The 17,421-nt window shown below is 44.8% G+C and overlaps 2 protein-coding genes across 5 annotated transcripts in view; one reads left to right on the plus strand and one right to left on the minus strand.

Annotated features, from left to right (window-relative positions):
* Window positions 1-17,421, minus strand: part of LOC127045558 (serum paraoxonase/arylesterase 2-like) — a 152,700-nt gene that overhangs the window by 103,150 nt on the left and 32,129 nt on the right. The window lies entirely within an intron of this gene.
* ASB4 (ankyrin repeat and SOCS box containing 4) overlaps window positions 4,877-17,421 on the plus strand; it is a 46,983-nt gene continuing 34,438 nt past the window's right edge. For 3 of the 4 annotated variants that reach the window (XM_050941732.1, XM_050941734.1, XM_050941735.1), the window contains exons 1-2: window positions 4,877-5,485; window positions 9,927-10,226. In XM_050941732.1, coding sequence (XP_050797689.1) covers window positions 5,308-5,485; window positions 9,927-10,226 — 478 coding nt within the window. In that variant the 5' untranslated portion in view covers window positions 4,877-5,307. The remainder of the gene's footprint in view (window positions 5,486-9,926; window positions 10,227-17,421) is intronic. The other variant, XM_050941736.1, reaches the window with a different exon arrangement.

The following is a 17,421-nucleotide window of genomic DNA, read 5'->3' on the forward strand; positions in this document are numbered from 1 at the left end:
TTGGATCAGGCTGAATATAATCTTAGATGATTTTTTTTTCAAATTAACATTCGGTTGCTGTTCCTTTTGAAATCAGTGACAAACTCCTATTGACTTCAGTGGAAGTCAGATTGGGTTTCAAGGCCTGTGTTCAATTTTACCTTACCTGCAGTTATCTTCTCTGTTTGTTCCCTCTCACCTTGGTCTGTTGTGATCATATATTTTTAGATGTTTAATTTACACTGTAGCTCTTCAGAATAGAGATCTGGTTTTCCTACAGAGTACAATGTATCTGTAAAATACCAGTCACACCTGCAGTGCTATTGATCCAATCCACAATAATAATAATAATGTTGGACCATTGTTTGGTGTCAGCATTTTCAAAATATTTGCAGCATTTGGGCTCATCTGACATCAGTCGTGACTTTCAGAAACAAACTGCCATCTTGTGGTACAATTTGAAAGAAGTCTGTAGAAAATTATATCTATAGAGATCTAGGATTTTTTTGCCTCTCCCTGTGGTCTTCAGAGTTTCACCTTTTCTTTCCAAAATAAAAAATCCAAGATACACTACTTCACATGCAGAGATAAAGTTTTATTATGATTATTTGTCAATCCAAAACATAGGGCCATTTCTAACAAAACTTTACTCAAACAAGTAAAATCACATTGAATACTGTTGGATTACTCATATAACCAAAAATTTGTAGGACCAGGCCCATACACACATAATTAATTATAATTAAGGCTACAATTATGTCATGGAAGTCACAGAATCCATGATTTCCAGAGACCTCCTTGCAGGGTCGGCGCTTCCGTTTAGGCGACCTAGGCGGTCTCCTAGGGCGCCAGGATTTGGGATGGCACCAATTCGGCGGCAGAGGGTGCTTCCGCGCTCTGGGTCGTCTTCGGCAATTCTGCGGCGGGTCCTTCACTCTCTCTGGGACCCGCCGCCGAAGTGCCCCGAAGACCGGGAGCACGGAAGGACCCCCCCCCGGCACAGAATTGCCACTAATGACCGGGAGCGCGGAAGGACCCCCGCCTAGGGCGCCAAAAACCCTGGTGCTGCTCCTGCCTCCCTGGCATTTTCTGCTTCAGCCCTAGGGGCTGTGGGACTCTGGAGCTGGCAACCAGTAAGGGTCTCAGACGTCGCAGCTGCTGCAGGTGGCAGGGCTGCTCGCAGCGCCCAGCTGCTGCAGGTGGCCCTGCACCTACCAGCCACTGGCCTCTCAGCTCCAGGCCGTGGCAGGGGGGATCCTGGAGCCACAGCAGCACTGGCTGCTGGACCCACCCCCCCTTTTCCATTTTGTCAGTTATTTTTAGTAAGAGGTCAGGTCTACTACCAGACAAGTCACTGGCTTCCCTGAATTTTTGTTTATTGCCCGTAACCTGTCCATGACTTTTACTAAAAATAACTGACAAAATCTTAGCCTTATTTATAATTATATCTATATTTTTCCTGCAAAGTCACCAGTGCTATATATTACAATCAGTTTCAAATCTAGGCTCTGACTCCCATTAACACAAAGGCCATGGCTACACTCACACTTTACAACGCTGCAACTTTCACGTTCAGGGGTGTGAAAAAACACCCCCCTGAGCGCTGCAAGATACAGCGCTGTAAAGCGTCAGTGTAATCAGGGCGGCAGCGCTGGGAGCTGCGCGCTACACCGGTAAAGGATGTGGTTTACATGCAGCGCTGGGAGAGCTCTCTCCCAGTGCTGCCGCTCCGACTACACTCAAGCGCTGTTGCGGCAGCGCTCCCGCAGGGCTGCCGGGGCAGCGCTTTGAAATTCCAAATGTAGCCATACCCTAAGGTTCCAGATAGTTAAGCCCATTTTAATACCCTTTACACTGTCAGACTGATATAAAGGGGTTTTAGCATTAATGAAAGTCAGACCCATTGAAGAGATCTTTCAACATCTCACTCATTAGGTTGCAAGACTCTGTATACATCTCAGATCAGTGATTAATTTAAACTAGATGGAAAACTAGTACTGCATATAAACACAAAAGCTTTCTTAAGGTGAAGTTATGGTTACAGCCACCTATTAGTATTTTGATTATATAGCATCTTTTGAGAATGTAGTAGTTAATGTAAATGTTAGGAACCCAGGAGATGTAGCAGAGCCATCCACCAATGAGAATGAAAGAAGGGTTTATACAAAAGACATTATGACTGTATGAAAAGTCCTTCACTGAAGCTAATCTTAAAGCTAGGCCCAAACAACTACCATGAGGCCACACCAAAGAACTACTGTAGTTTGATCCTTCTGCGGTAGAGATCTGAGCAGTCCCTTGCCTCACAGGAGTATGTCTTATTATGTATTCTTTAGCAATTCTGCATGCAGTTTAGATCCAGAAGAAGCAGCACTGAACAATCAGAACTAAAAAAGATGAAGATATTATGACCCCTAGAGCATTCCAGTACCAGAGGCCAAGAGGCTCACTGGTATTTGATAATGAGTTTCAGCTGGCCTGACCAATTCAGTGTACTCCAACTCACAGGGGTTATAATCTGTATATAAAAGGTGTCATGCACTGTGTTTTTGGAAAACTATTAACTCACGTATCATTAATATGGGATGTATGTATGTGGTCTGTACTAAGAGCTGTGTATATACATTGGAATGATGACTAAAATGTGTTTAAGGTAGGCATGTCTTGGGGAGTTGGTAAACTGGCCTGCCCTAGACAAAGGAATGTATTTGCTTCTCTCACCAGCCCACTCATTAGGCAGAGACAATGAAGGTCAACAAAGGCATCAAGCTAACAAGTGGGAAGAGAAACTTTATCTGGACTACAAAGAAGGGGATCTGAACCTCAAGTGGCAAGCAATTGAATCACCTGATTATATACACAATATTACTGTATTTACAAGTTTATTGAGTAGGGTGTTTCCCGAAAGCCTATGGTATAGTGGTGATTAATATCATAGTAAAATGTATGCATTAGCATTATATAAGGAATTATGGATACTCATGTTTATTAGGATTCACAGTCTGTATCCAAACAAAGGGAGAAACAGGTCTTTTTCAGACAGGAGGGAAATGTCACAGACGGAATGTTACCTGTCTACTATGTAAATTAAATATGGTGGAATCAAAACCCTGGCACCCCAATTTACATACAAAGGGATGGGAAGCCCACAAGAAGGGAGAAAAGGCATGAAGTCATCCTGCCTCTTGACACAAGGTCATTAAACTTTGGAAGATATAAACATGGGTGGTGGGTACCATAGGCTAGGGGAAGCTGTGCCTCTCCAAACAGCCAGGCATGGCTTCGCTTATGCTCCACCCCCAGGCAGCCTCCTCCTGCTTCCCATTCTGTGGCTCTTTCCCTGTCTGTGCCATGGCTCTGGATTGGGGTGGAGCTGGTACTGGGCTTGGTCCGCGGCCTGAGCCACCCAGTGCACTGGGTCTTGGGACTGCGCTGGTGCTCCGCGGCTCGGGGTGGGGGCACTCCAGAGCTGGGGGTGCTGGGACCACGCCCCCCACCCACTCAGCACTCTGGGGCTGGGGAGGCTGGGGCCATGCTGGTTGGGCAGGCAGCATGGTCCCAGAACCCCAGCTCCGGAGTGCCATCAATCATTTTGGAGCAGGTCCCTCGGCCTGTTCTGTGTTTGCCCATGGTGTGAAAATGTCAAGTGGTTTTACACCTACAGTTTCAAAAGTAGCCACTTATCTTGAGTGCCCAACTTGAGACATCTTGGGTCTGATTTTTATTTGTGCTAAACACCTGCAGCTCCCATTGTATGTAGTTGGATTTGTGGGTACCAGGGACCCTTGAATTGAAGCAGCGGGCATTCAGCACCTCTGAAAACCATGTCCAAAGTGTTTCAAACTGAGTATTCGAAGGGTGAGTCACTCAAAATAAATGACTATTTTTGAAACTGTGGCCCTCAACTGTGTGCAAAGCAGAATGTGTACAATTCTAGGTTGTGAGTGTGAAACTATAGTGGGTAACATTTTCCAGTGCTGTGCTCTGAGGCTTTTGTACTGCAGTTCTGTGACAATGAAGGTTTGTGTGTCAAGAGCAGAGCTGGGCAGAAAATGGTAATTCTGTTTCCTGGGGGATTTTGAGATTTTGAAATCCAGGTGAAACACAATTACGGTTCTTTTCCCAGCTCCACTGGAATCCTGGCTCTGGGGCAGCCAGCTGGAGCCAGGGAGCCTGGAAGCCCTGCAACCCCAGTCTGCTCAGGAGCTGTGAGCCTAGAAGTTTGGGCTCTTAGGGCTTCCATGCTCTTGGCTCCCCATCAGCCTGCCAGGGAAGCTGCCAAAAAGCCTGGAGCCTGGGCTGCCAAGGAGCTGGCTGGGGGACCTGGCAAGAAACCTGGCAGCTGTCCAGTGGAATTTTGTTGACATCAGCATAATCACGTGAAACGTTTTCATTTTGACCAAAAAAAAGGTGTCCATTTTTTTTTCAATCCAGCTCCATCAAAAAGGCTAATGTGGAAAGTGCTGTAATGGGTCTCGTTACTTGCAAGTGATAAGACAAGCAAGTAGAGTTCTGGCAAGAATCTTACTTATAATGAAGACCCACAGGTCTTGAACTTGGGTCTGTCAGCAGCTTTCGTGTCCTGGTTGCTGTCCGGTGGCTTGCTAGTCACTAGTGGGCTGAGTGGCTAATGGAACCCTGGCCCAGCAAAGGCTCTGCTCACAGCATCTTGACTGGAGGAGTGCCCAGTCCCACCTGTTGATCTGATCAGGCTTTTTAAGCTGGAAGGAGGCACAGGAAATTGTCTGTGCAACTGGGCAAATTACTGGCTGGCTGCTACCTTGGACCTTGCCTTCTTGCCTGACTCCTGAGCCCAGCTAGCCTGACTTGTCCCTAATTCCTGCTTTCTTGATACTTGACTCAACTCCTGACTTGACTCATGCTCTGACTCTTGGGTTGACTTCTGATGCTGACTCCTGCTCCGACCACTAGGGATGACCACCCAAGCCCTGATCATCACGCTTACTGCTTTCCCTGAGAAATGAGACCAGAGTTAAGCATCTTTTAATTTAATTTTAATATTTTTTACACCGGAGAAAAGTCTGATTAATGATACTTATTCATATTGGTCTTATAGCCACGGCTGTCTGTGCTTGCTTTGACAGAACTCAGAGTATAGTGACATCCAAGATAGGCATTTCAATGTCTGAAATGCTCCGTAAATAGAACAAACAGATCAGCATGACTTAGTGATAAAATTACCTTCTGGTTTACAGGCTCTCCAGCATGCGACTGCACTATAGGGAACTCAGCACACCCTTCTGTGCATAATATAAACAAACATAGTTGAGAATAGACCCAGGTGAGACATATATAAAAGGAGAGAGCATGGAAGAAAGGATTACTCGAGCTGCGACTGCCAAGTTACTGAAAAAAGCTTTTCTTGAAGCTCTAAAATCAAATGACTACAAAACGCTGGAAGATCTTTTGAAACAAAAGCAAATAGATGTGGACATGGTGTTTGAAGTGGAAGATGAGAACCTGATTTTGGCATCATACAAACAAGGTAAAAGCAGCAGCAGCTGCTGCTGCATTTGCAAAACCTAAGCAAACTGGTCTTAGTAACTTACTTTTGCAGAAGCAATTGTCATGTTTTTCCCTTCAAAATGTTATTGCTTAAATTGATTCATGAGCTATGACCTACATAACTAGTCAAAGGTAGCTCGGCCTTATGCTTCTTAGAGTAGCCCCTGATGATCCCAAATATATTTATATGGAGATTAAAAACTAATGCATTAACACTGCTCACTCCTCTGTGGCCGTGTAAGTCACCAGGAGCTGAATAACTGGTGTAGTACTGCTGCAGTATGCCTCCTATTTCAGAGGCTCCTTACATCTTATCTGGTGGTTTAGGTTGGGGGAAGGCCCACCACCATTCTCAGAGCTGTAGGTTCGAGAAAGCCTGGAGAAAGGATTCCTTTGCTCTTCCCCCCCGCAGAGAACCCTAGAGCACAGCCAGAATATGTAAATATATTGGTATATATAAATTCTGTGTACACACCCAATCAATCCACATGAAAAAGCCCACCCAGAAACCTATGTTGTTTCAAGCTTCCCATTTTTAGCTTCTTGTAAAAATAGAGTATATTCCCCTTAGTTCAATCCCCAGGAAATGCCCTAGGCATTGAATGTTATTTGATGGGAGATGTTTTCTTTTTCAAAATCATAGACTTCATGCCATAGTTTATTGTCAAATCAGAACAAGTAACCTATTGCCACCCTGGGAAAACAGTCAAAACAAACACTTCAGCCACAGAATCCTCTTCTCGGGATGGAAAAAAATAAACAAACTCATAGCTAGGTGCTGACCAATTTCCAACAAATGTATGTCTTAAAGCAATAAAGCAGGTTTTATGCTCAGCTAGCACCAAAACATTCCAGTATTTACTTTCTGCAAGATTTCTCATGTGAATCTAAGAAGCAATCAGCTACCTTTTTCAGGTATTAAGCACACAGAGAAATAAACACCTGCAGTTCAATCTCTCAGCTAGTACAACAAATAACCACTTTTTGTCCATGTTTGAAGGACTAATAATCTCACCTTTACTTATTTCCTGTGTATCCAATACATGGTTTTTGCTTCTCTAGTTTCAAAGAGACAATGGTGATGCACAATCAATATTTGTTTTAATTGGATGGTTTCTGAACAATCTCACACAGTGATGAATGTAACACCTTGAAATATTGTCTCTTGTATTGCTCTCAGACTAAAGGCTAAAGAAAGTTCATGTGTTCCTACAAATTTAACCCATCTTATTTAAAATGTGCAAATTGAATGAAGACGGCCATAGATCTATCCCCTTTGGAGAGGTCTTTCCTCCATCATGAGGCACATGCACCTGTCTCCCCAAATCACAACAATGCAATTATTCTTTTTGTTGCTTGAGGGCATTCCACTGACTCCAGGGAAAGTCCTGTCTTTGTTGAACAGCCTGAATAACTAGGCTTTGATAAAGGGAGATCCAGGAGGGCAGAAAGAAACCATCATCATGAAGGCCCTGATCCTACATCATTCAACTCAATGGGAGCTTTGCCAGGAGCTTTGTAGGGTCGGAATAGGATGATACTATATCCCCATGACTGCTCTGTTTCCTCCCTTGAGGGGAATGGCTGGTGGATTCAGGTAGGACTAGTCTGCTCTGCCCAAACTCTTTCACTTTCTTGTTTCTGCACCACTCCCGGAAATATCCCGTGCCCTGGGGCACAAGCAGCCTCTATGAAGCAAAACTATAAAAATGGTATAGTGGTGTTTCATGCTTGCTCTTGTGTATTTAGCAAGAGATTCCATATCAAATTTGTACCATTTATAATTTACAAATAAGAATTTTCTAGCTACCAACTCACAGGCTCAGTTTGGTATCTGAAAAATCGAAGCAGGGCTTTTTTTATATACCATAGCTCATTGGCAACAAGAAAGTCTGGAATCTGAATCTAGCTGGCCAACTTTGTAGTTGATGTATGAGTCAGGCAACTTGCTCTCCTGCATCTATACAGGCAGTGCTATACTGGTAGTAATAAAAGCTTATATTTTTCTGCAAAATAAATAGATACATCTTGGAAGCAGATAGCCATAGTATTAGAATGCTGCATTCACAGCTATTTTATGACTAACACTTAAATGGAAATCAAGCATTTAATAGAGTTTTTTAAAAACTTCATTACCAAACAAAGCATATGATAGATATGTACTGGCCAATTTAATTATGAGGAGAGTGAATTAAACTCACTGGAAGAGGAAAACAACAAACATTACAGGAACAAGTTATATACTACCCGTTCCTATTTTTTCTCTCTAATATAGTATATATGTCTAATGCAACTATGTTAATGTTACATTAAGGATGAACATTTAATGTCATGTGCAGAAATTAAGTTTCCAATTAACTTGATCCCAATGTACGTCCTGAATCTTTTTTGGGTAAGCATTTTATGCCATAGCAGTATTAAGCCTATGGATTTATTCACTATGTGGGGAGGAGAACGGCCGGGGTGTGTGTGTTATGGGAGAGGGAAAGACAGAAATAGAAAATGTTATATATGTTCAATGCAGTTCAATCTTACCTATCGCATTTCCTGAATTTTAACTGAAACTTATCTTTGTCTTAATGTACATTTTTGTACTTAGAACAGGTATTGGTTAGAGAACAGGACACAAAGTCTGTAATTCTGCTGCTCCTGCTCCAGATTATTTTCTTTTACTTTTATACAGATTATTAAAATCACCACTTCGGAGACTATGTGCAATCATCAAGAACCAAGCATGTTTTGGGTACAATATGGGGATGTCGGTGGGAACACACTAAGTTCACTAAGACTTGTGCCTTTGGAGAAGATAAAACAGTTGTGTACATTTCTAAGTTCTGCTTTTTTAATGTGGGTGCTGTCGTGTCCTGCTGAGTGCTGGCGAGTAGGTTTGGCCTAATTAGGGTGATCAGATATCAAATGTGAAAAATCAGGATGGGGGTGTGGGGTAATAGGGGCCTATAGAAAAAAAAGCCCCAAATGTCAGGACTGTCCCTATAAAATCGGAACATCTGATCACCCTAGGCCTAATTGCCACCAAACATCGCCTCATGTAGGACTGGCAAAAATTACACATTTGATTTAGCGCCATTCTAATTTTGGTGGCTTGATGATCTGCGTGATTAGGAGAATCCACCTCAGAACAGTAGTGAGGACTGGTGATCAGGCCAGTGTGTGCAAGAGCACCACCTTTTGTTCAGAGAGGAACTGGGAGAGTGAGACAGGAATCAGGAGCAACAGCAGCCACCCTGCTCCTTCACCCTCCAAGCCTAGAAGGAAAATTTCAGCGATGGCCATGATGCTGTTTTCAAGTGAAATGGGTTCCGTAATGTGAGCCTGTGTTTCAAAGAGAAAAAAACCAATGTTGCAAGATATTGCTACATGGTAAAATGTCGAGGGAAGAGGGGGTATCAGCAAAATTGCCAGAAAGAACAGTGAACATTTTCTGAACCAAATTTCATGCAAAAATGTTATTGCCATCACACGGACCTACACACCAACTAACACCCCGCTGGACACCTGCAAAGGGTAGCAGGTGACAGTAAGTCTGTAATACTGCTGCAGCTACATTGCAAGGAGGCAGCCGTGCAACATGCATCATGAGCCCGTCCACAGGAAGGCAGACCCCACGCCCTGATGTGAAATCCTGAGATCTCCTACCCAAGAACAACATGATGTGCTACTGTTGAGTCAAGGGTCTAGCCAAGAGTCCTGCATTAGAACCTAGGGGTGCGATACTCAGCTCTCATTAGACATACTCATGCTAGCTCTTCTTGATGTAGTGTACTAAAAATGGTAGTGTAGCCACAGTAGCATGGGCTAGCCAACCTGAGTACAAGCCCACCAGAATCCCCGAGTAGGTACTCACCACATCTTGCTGGTGCTGCCTCTTGCTGCTGCCCATATGACCCCAGCTACACTACTATTTTTAGCTCACTAGCTCCAGGAGAGCTAGTGCATGTCCAACATGAGCTGAGAAGCACACCGCCAACTCCTAGTGTAGACGTAGCCTGAGTGCAGCTTTTTATTCAAATGTAGCATTTGCGCAGCTTTTACCAGATCAAAGATCCTATTTCCACCCCCTGTACATTTCATCTGGTGGCATTTCAAATGCTTTAGGCCTTTTTTATTCAGTCTTTTTATTCAGGTTGCAGGAAGAAAAAACTACCCTTGGAGTAAAGTTACGTGGCAATTCATCTGTTCAAAAATCAATCCAGTCAGCCTGCATGCCGGCAGTGCTTAATGAAAGTAAGGTTATTACTCCAGAGCACTTTGTATACACTAGACCATAACTGATTAAATTACATTAAAATAAATTAAAGCTGAACTCCAACACCCTTCCACCTCCCTCCAATTAGTCTAATTTAATGGCTCATTTGGAAGATTCTTATTCAAGGCTGGTAACGCATCTTCACTTTTTACAGGATATTGGCTGCCTAGTTATAAGTTAAAATCATCTTGGGCCACTGGACTGCATATATCAGCCCTGTATGGATATCTGGAGAGCCTCATGGTACTGCTAGATCACAAAGCGGCCATCAACTACAAGCCAAATGGGAAAGCTGCTATCCATGTGGCCTGTGACGTGGCAAACGTTGAGTGCCTCACAATCCTTTGCAACCACGGAGCTAATGTTAACTGCTTTTCACTGAGTGGCCATGCACCCTTACACTTCTGTACCACAAAGGCCTCTGTGCCTTGTGCCCAGCAGCTCATTTGGAGAGGTAAGTCAGTCTATAACTCAGACAGTCAAGTACCTCTGAGGTTTAGGAGGAGTTTAAGGGTCTGTATTATATTGTTAAGAAGCAAATAATCATATTTCATGCTTTCATAGCCCCCTAGTGCTTCACAAACAATGTGTATAGAGCCCCACTGAAACACAGCCAACTCAGAAGAGGGCAGCAGTCCAGCTGCAGTTTGGAGAGCAGGAAATTTCAATCCAGGGCATCAGGGCAAACCCTTCCTCATGCCAAAAGTAGTCTTTAATGCCCACACAGAGTAGGCAAGGCCTCAGCTGCAAAAATAAATGCACACAGCCATAATATGTGCTGGAGTTTGATAGATAAACTGAGAGAGTTTTTCATTAGAGTTCACCCCCGAAAGTCTACAGCTATGTCCTTGTCCTGAAGTTACAGGAAATGTGTGTGTGTATAGAGGTAGGGGGTAATTCCTGTTGACTTCAGTGGAAGCAGGATAAGCCCTTAAAAGAACTGCAAAGGAGGAAAATAAAATCTATATTACTTACAACCCCCCTTCCCCAAGCTATCTTCAAAGAACATTATTAAGTTGCTAAGTCAAATACTCAAAAGTTAGAAAATACCAGAATTAATGTTGTTGTGCATCAGTCTGGTCCCTTTGTACGTATACATTATGATACAGTCTATAATTACATGATCACAGGACCTCTGCCTCCTTAAGCACCAGATGGCTAGTACTCGTGAACAAATAAACCTTATTCAGTAGCTTGTTTTGTCCTTGTTAATTGTGTGGACCCAGCTTTATTTACTGCAGACAGTGGGTCTGGGTCTGGGTCCTGGCTCTGAAGACAATCATTGCTTTCTGTCATGGGGTCTCTCATCTACTGGCCATTTTGAGAATTAGCTCTGGTCAGCAGGTGTGCCTTCCGGTGGGGTGGCTCATCTCTGCCTGCAGACCTACTACAGTTCCAGTCTTACTGCCTCTGCTTCATGGCACAGCCCTCCAGCCATGTCACACTCCAGGTTCCCCCCTTCAGGGGAAGTGACACGAGGGACAACTTCTTCCACAACAGTCTAGCCCCTTCTTGCAGCGGCTCAGCAATCTATAGCCTGGCTGCTTCAGCAGCACGTGGGTGGCCCCAGTCCAGGGACCCTGTAAGCAACAGCTTTCCACCGCCCCTTCTTTCTTTCTTCACCAGTCTGTCTCAATTCCCCAGGCCACTTCCCTGCAGCCCCAACACCTTTGGCTCCTGCACCTTCTTCCCAGGACCTCAGGCCTACAAGCCCCAGCAGCCATGTTCACAGTGCTAGTCTCTGCAGCCCTCTAGCTAGCCAGCCAGCCAGCCAGCCAGCCCACCCCCTCCCTAGGACTACCAGCAGCAGACTCCCTTGGTCTGGCCTGCAACTTTCTTTTCTATGGGCCAGCTGGGCCCTGATTGGTTAGTCCAGCCACTGCCCCAATTGGCTGCAGCCACTGCCCTAATTGGCTGTTTTTTTGCAGCCGTCCAGGCTGGGTTTTCACCCGATCAGGGCCAGTGCAGGGCAGATGCCCCATCACACTTTTCTTCTGGGTTTTTCTATGGCGCTCATCAGTATGGTATCTGAGCACTTCACCAACACTAATGAATTTATTTTCACAATACCTCTGCGAGATGAGCTGTCAAGTATCAGAGGGGTAGCAGTGTTAGTCTGGATCTGTAAAAGCAGCAAAGAATCTTGTGGCACCTTATAGACTAACAGACGTCTTGGAGCATGAGCTTTCGTAGGTGAATATCCACTTCGTCAGATGCACTGGTTTCATTATCTCCATTTTACAGATGGAGAATAGAGGGGCATAGAGGCTAAGGTCAAAAGTGTCCACTAATTTTGGCCAATTTTTTGACTGATTTTTCAGAGTATTTTGCACTATATAGCACTTTCTATGTTCTAACCATAGCTCCCATTGACTTCAATTGCAGCTGTGATTACTCAGCATTTCTGCAAATCAGACCCTAGGGATTTTGAAAATGAGGGACACCCAATTAGTGACTGCGTATGCAAGTGATTTGCCTTGTATCACATAGGAACCCTGTGACAGAGGCAGGGATAAAATCCAGTTCTCCAAAGCAGTTTTCAGCTGCCTTAACCATGAAACCATGGTTTGTCTTCCTGCAGTCCCTTGCATGCCTTCTGTCAGGGTCAGGTCATGGGTGACCAGACCTAGTAGTTCGAGCCAGAATCTGCAGTCATGAGATAGGACTCTTGGTCTGGGATACCAGGAGGTCAGAAGCAGGAGACAAACTGGAGATCAGAACCACCAGTTGGGAACCAGAATCTAGGCTGGGACAGGCTACCAGCGGATCAGAGGCAGGAGACAAACTGAAGGTCAGCAACCATAGGTCAAGTTGGGCTGGAACGCCAGGAAATTGAGCTGGGTAGTGGATAGTATAAGCCACACAGCCCAGAGCAGGGTGAAACCTAGTTGTTCAGACAGCTTCCTGTTCCTGCTGCTAGCTAATCAGCTGCTTTGAGACTCTGCCAAATGGACCTCAGGGTGGGCACTCACACTGGGGCTGGGCTTTATGGGTCTCAGGTAAGCTATTGCTAATGGGCTGCTAGGTGGAGGATTGGCACAGGGCTATACTCATGAACCTTGCAGGCTTGGGTTTGAGACTCCTGAATGATGGTGTCTTCTGCAACAAACAAAGTAAGGGTACTGCAATTAAAACTTTCTTCATTTCCCCCTCTGATGCATCCTCTAGACTAGGCCTATCCTGTGCACTGAATGAAGCAGGGATCCCATTCATAAAAAACAAAAAGTAATAATGCAATTAAAGTCTGTATTGTAGTGCATATGCACAGACAACCTGAATTCTGCCATTGCTTAACTTTTGAGTGTTTGACTTTGCAACCGTAATAATGTTTTTAATGTAGTTTTGTGTGTGTAATTTCCTAGGTTTTTTAAAAAAGCAGCTAGAAAAACAGATATGCCATCATACTGACACCCACATGGGTCATCAGCAGGGTTGAAACCTTTAGATGTGTTACATAGAACTCTGCCACTTGAGTTAACAGAGTAACTTATAGTAGTAGTAGGTTGTTATCCTCCTTGTGGGCCAGCACTAGCAGGGAATGAGATACTTTACCAGAGGGTTTAACAGATATTTGCTGACGGCAGAGAAATAGTAAGATTTCAGAGATCTAGGGTTCCATTCCAGTCTCTGAAGAGGATTGTGCTCTGCTGAGCACAGACTATTATGCCCATTCCCCAGACATGGCCTTTTCTGCCCCTTCCTCGCTAATCTATTCCTGTCCCAATCCTGTCTCATCCCCATGCCTGGCTTCTCATCCCACTCCCATTCTTCTCACTTAGCCTTTCCCAGTCTCTACTCCTCAGGTTTCTCATCCTAGTTCCAGTCTCCTTGCCCAGTAAATCCTAGTCTTCCCCTCACCCCCCAGAATTCCCATCCCAGCCTCACTCCTCCCCATCCAGTCTGGGTAACCTTATGTAGCCATTCCCAGTTGCTCCCCACCTGTCATATCCTTGCACCCAGTCTCTCTCCACCTCACAGCCTCCAGTATCCCTCCCTAGGCTTCTCATCCAATCTCAATTCCCTCCAGTGACTCCTTATCCCCCATCTCTTTGCAGAGCCAGTCCCATTTCTCTCATTACGCTCTGTTTCCTCATCAGATTTCCCCCACCTCCTTCCCACTGCTCCACTCATTCATAACCCCAGTCTCCTCGTCCACCTGGTCCCAGTCTGCTCTCTTTCTCCTCATCCATCTCAATCTCTTTCACAGCCAGGGTTTCCCTGTTCTCTTCTGTTGTCTCCCTGCCCAACCAGTCCTGATTTCTCCTGTTTCCCCTCGCTCTCCTGGCCCAGCCAGTCCCACTCTCCCCTCTGGTCCTCAGTCCCAGTCCCTTCTCCCACTACCCTCAGTCTCCCTACCTCTTCGGACACCATGTCCTAAGCAACTTCCCCCACCCTACCACCTGTTCTGGCTCTTGTCTCCTCTGCATTTGATTTAGGCAGCTTCCTTCCTGCAGTCTGGGACCAGCGGAGGGTGGGGGTGAGGGACCATGATAGCGCAGGAGAATACAGGCTACTTGCTCTCATTTCTGGTGCCTGGAGCCAGACCCAGCAAGGCTTGGAGCAGTCAGAAACTGCAATTTCAGGGTAAACCTTGCTCAGCTCCCTGCAGCCACAGTCTGGAGCATGCTCATCGCAGGCGGAGTCTTCAGGGAATTAAGCTGCACGTCTCTATTGAGCATGTGCAAACTGTGATTTTTTAAAAAAATGTATAGCTTGGTCAAAGTTGGGCCAGTTTTCACAAGGATGGCAAAAGGCCCACACTGACACAAAGGCCACCTCCCTTGCCAAATGTAAAGTCATTGCTCCAAAGCATGGGGATGCTAGAGCTGCTAAAAGAAAAGGTAATTAGAGCCATATATTTTCCCTTAGCTTTGTACTAAATCATTCTGGCTGAAATTTTCCAGAAAACGTTCAACTTGAGACAAACACTCAGCATGGGAAGTTTCAGTCCAAATGCTTAAAACATGGCAACTGAAAACAGGGTCTTATAATGGAAAGAGTTGGGTAATCTCAATAATAGGACGTGCTATCAGTCCCACCTATTATTAGAATCATGGCAAATGCAAGTGCTTTGGTTTAATTTGCTACATATGTCATTACTGCAGACCTTTCCTTAGTTCTCAGAGCCAGCATATGCCTTGTGGGCAAAGCAATCTGTGATCCCAAATAAATTACCACACTACTTTCCTTCGGCCGGAAGATACCTATTATTTTGTTTAGTAGAAAAGAAAATTAACGCCATCAATTTTATTCTGCCTGAAGCAAATAATCCTGACAGCAGGAGTTAGATTCACTATCATAGGAAAGCATAAAAAGACAAATGTGCTCTTGCAAATGCAGTGTAAGATGCATGTAAATGAAAGTATGTATTCTAAAGGCTTCCTCCTCCCATCTATCACTAACATAATAATGCCTTACAATTACAGAGCCTCCTTTCATCCAAAAGCACTTTACAAACTTAAACTCCTGTGCAAATATCGAGACTCCACACAAAATGGAACCACCTCTGGGGTGAAACATGGCAGCTGATTAATAGGACATGGCAACACTACACAATCAGACATGCCTGTACTGAAGGCTCAAAGATGTACCTCTCACTCCTACCCTCACCCAACTCACATCTCCAGTTGTCTCTCTGATATCTCTGCCTGCATGTCCCAGCAACAGCTCAAGCTTGGTGTGACTAAAACTGAGCTCTTCATCTTTCTCGGTTTCCCCATTTTCTGTTAGTGTTAGCAAACCTCCTGTCCCTCAGCCTGATGAGCCAGACCTAATTTTTCACACTGCTTTCTCCTCACCCATTCTTGATGCTGGCACAAAATCCTGCCTGTGCTAGCAAGGGTGGAAAATTTTAGAGCAATCAGCCCACTGAAGACATAGACATGTAGGGACTTTCATAGGACTGGGCATCAGGAAATCTATGATGCCTGCACTTACCCTCTTCTGTGCTCCTGATTCCCCTCCATTCTAGGAGATGGAATCTCTCAACTTGTTTTATAAACAGTGTTTAATTTTGCTTCTGCAATGGCTTGCAATTACTTGGGGCAGACTGTTTGTAGCTAGGATGGAGTGAGATGACCAGAGACTCAGCCACAGTAACAAGGAAGTAAAGACACCTCCAGTTATTTTGGCAGAAACAACACAAATAGCAAGACAGACTTTACGCTCCTTTTCCTTTGGCCATCATTCGGAAGCTGCAGACACTGACTGCCCAGTAGATGGTGCTGTTGTTTCAGCAGGAATATTAATTTAGCACCGAATGCTGCAGTTATACCAATCCTATTACCAGCTTGAAAAAAGGGCCAATCCTCAGCTGTCGCCTTAAGTGGAGCTACACTGATTTACACTACCTGAGGGTCTGGCTCAAAATACTTTTCCTCCTGGACTCCCTATTCATGAGATGCATGCAGCAATCACTGTCAGGTGTGTTGATTTGTGAGGGGCTTTCTACTGGCATTAGAAGTCAGAAGTATCCCCTTTTCTTCACTGCCTAATTTATAGTAGAAAGAATTTCAGATACAGATTTGGACCTGAAACAGAATGAACCCAAAAGATAGAGACAAGCCCAAGCTGGGAAACTTGCATCTGGATCCAAATGTGGATTTTTTTAAAGCTCATGAGCCTTTAGCTCTACAGTGGAGGCACGGGAAACTCAGAGACCATTGCTATGGACCATCTCCACATGGAACACGTATCCTTCCAAACAGCTTCCCAGTCTCTTTGAAAGGTTGGCTCCAAAGTGGCCACTGACTGTGCCCCCTCTTCTGTACCTGCCCTATATTCTGCTCAGGGCCGGCTCCAGGTTTTTTGCAGCCCCAAGCAAAATAAACTAGAAAATAAATTAAAAAGGGGGGCCGGAGTGCCGCTGCCAAAACAAACAAACAAACAAAAAAGCCGAGTGCTGCACCTTGAAAAGTTCCACCCTAACCACATGCTTGGAACACTGGTGCCCAGAGCCGGCCCTGATTCTGCTCCAGGGGAGGATGTGGTTTACTGAAGACTTTGCTGGTGGTAATTTCCAACAGATTTTTGGAAATTTGCATGGCCCTGAATCTGCTCCTGAGTGGACCTAGTCGGGAACTTCTCAACACAACCAAAACTTTTTGTGGGAAGGTACCAATTTCAACTAAACTTTTGTTGGGAAAGTTTCTTAGATCCAGGATGGAATTCCTGGGAAGCGGGAGGAGCAAGAGACCCCAGAACAGCAAATAGCCTGATGGTTTGGGAATTCCTGTGGGATGTAGAAAACCACATTCAAGCCCCTGCTTTGCCTGATTCAGACCAGGGATTTGGATTCTGGTTGACTGCCTTAACCAATGGATTCTTGGCTATTCTGGGGCAGGTGTTTCCCAATCTCTCCTATTGGAGTTGTTCTACTTTGTATAAATAATTAAATATTCATTGGGCAGAAAGCCAAAGAATGATGATAGCCCAGTGGTTGGGGTGCTCATCTGGGATGTGGGTGACCAAGGTTTAAGTCACTGTTCTGCTTCATTCTCCTATCACCAAGGTGAGTGCCCTAACCATCAGTTATTGGTAAGGCTGTGAGTTTGTCATGGAGGTCAAGTCATGGATTCCATGACTTTCCGTGACCTCCATGACTTCTGCAGTGGCCAATGTGCCTGACTCAGGAGCAGTTCAGGCAACCC

This window comes from Gopherus flavomarginatus, chromosome 2, assembly GCF_025201925.1.
Source record: "Gopherus flavomarginatus isolate rGopFla2 chromosome 2, rGopFla2.mat.asm, whole genome shotgun sequence".
Lineage (NCBI taxonomy): Eukaryota > Metazoa > Chordata > Testudines > Testudinidae > Gopherus > Gopherus flavomarginatus.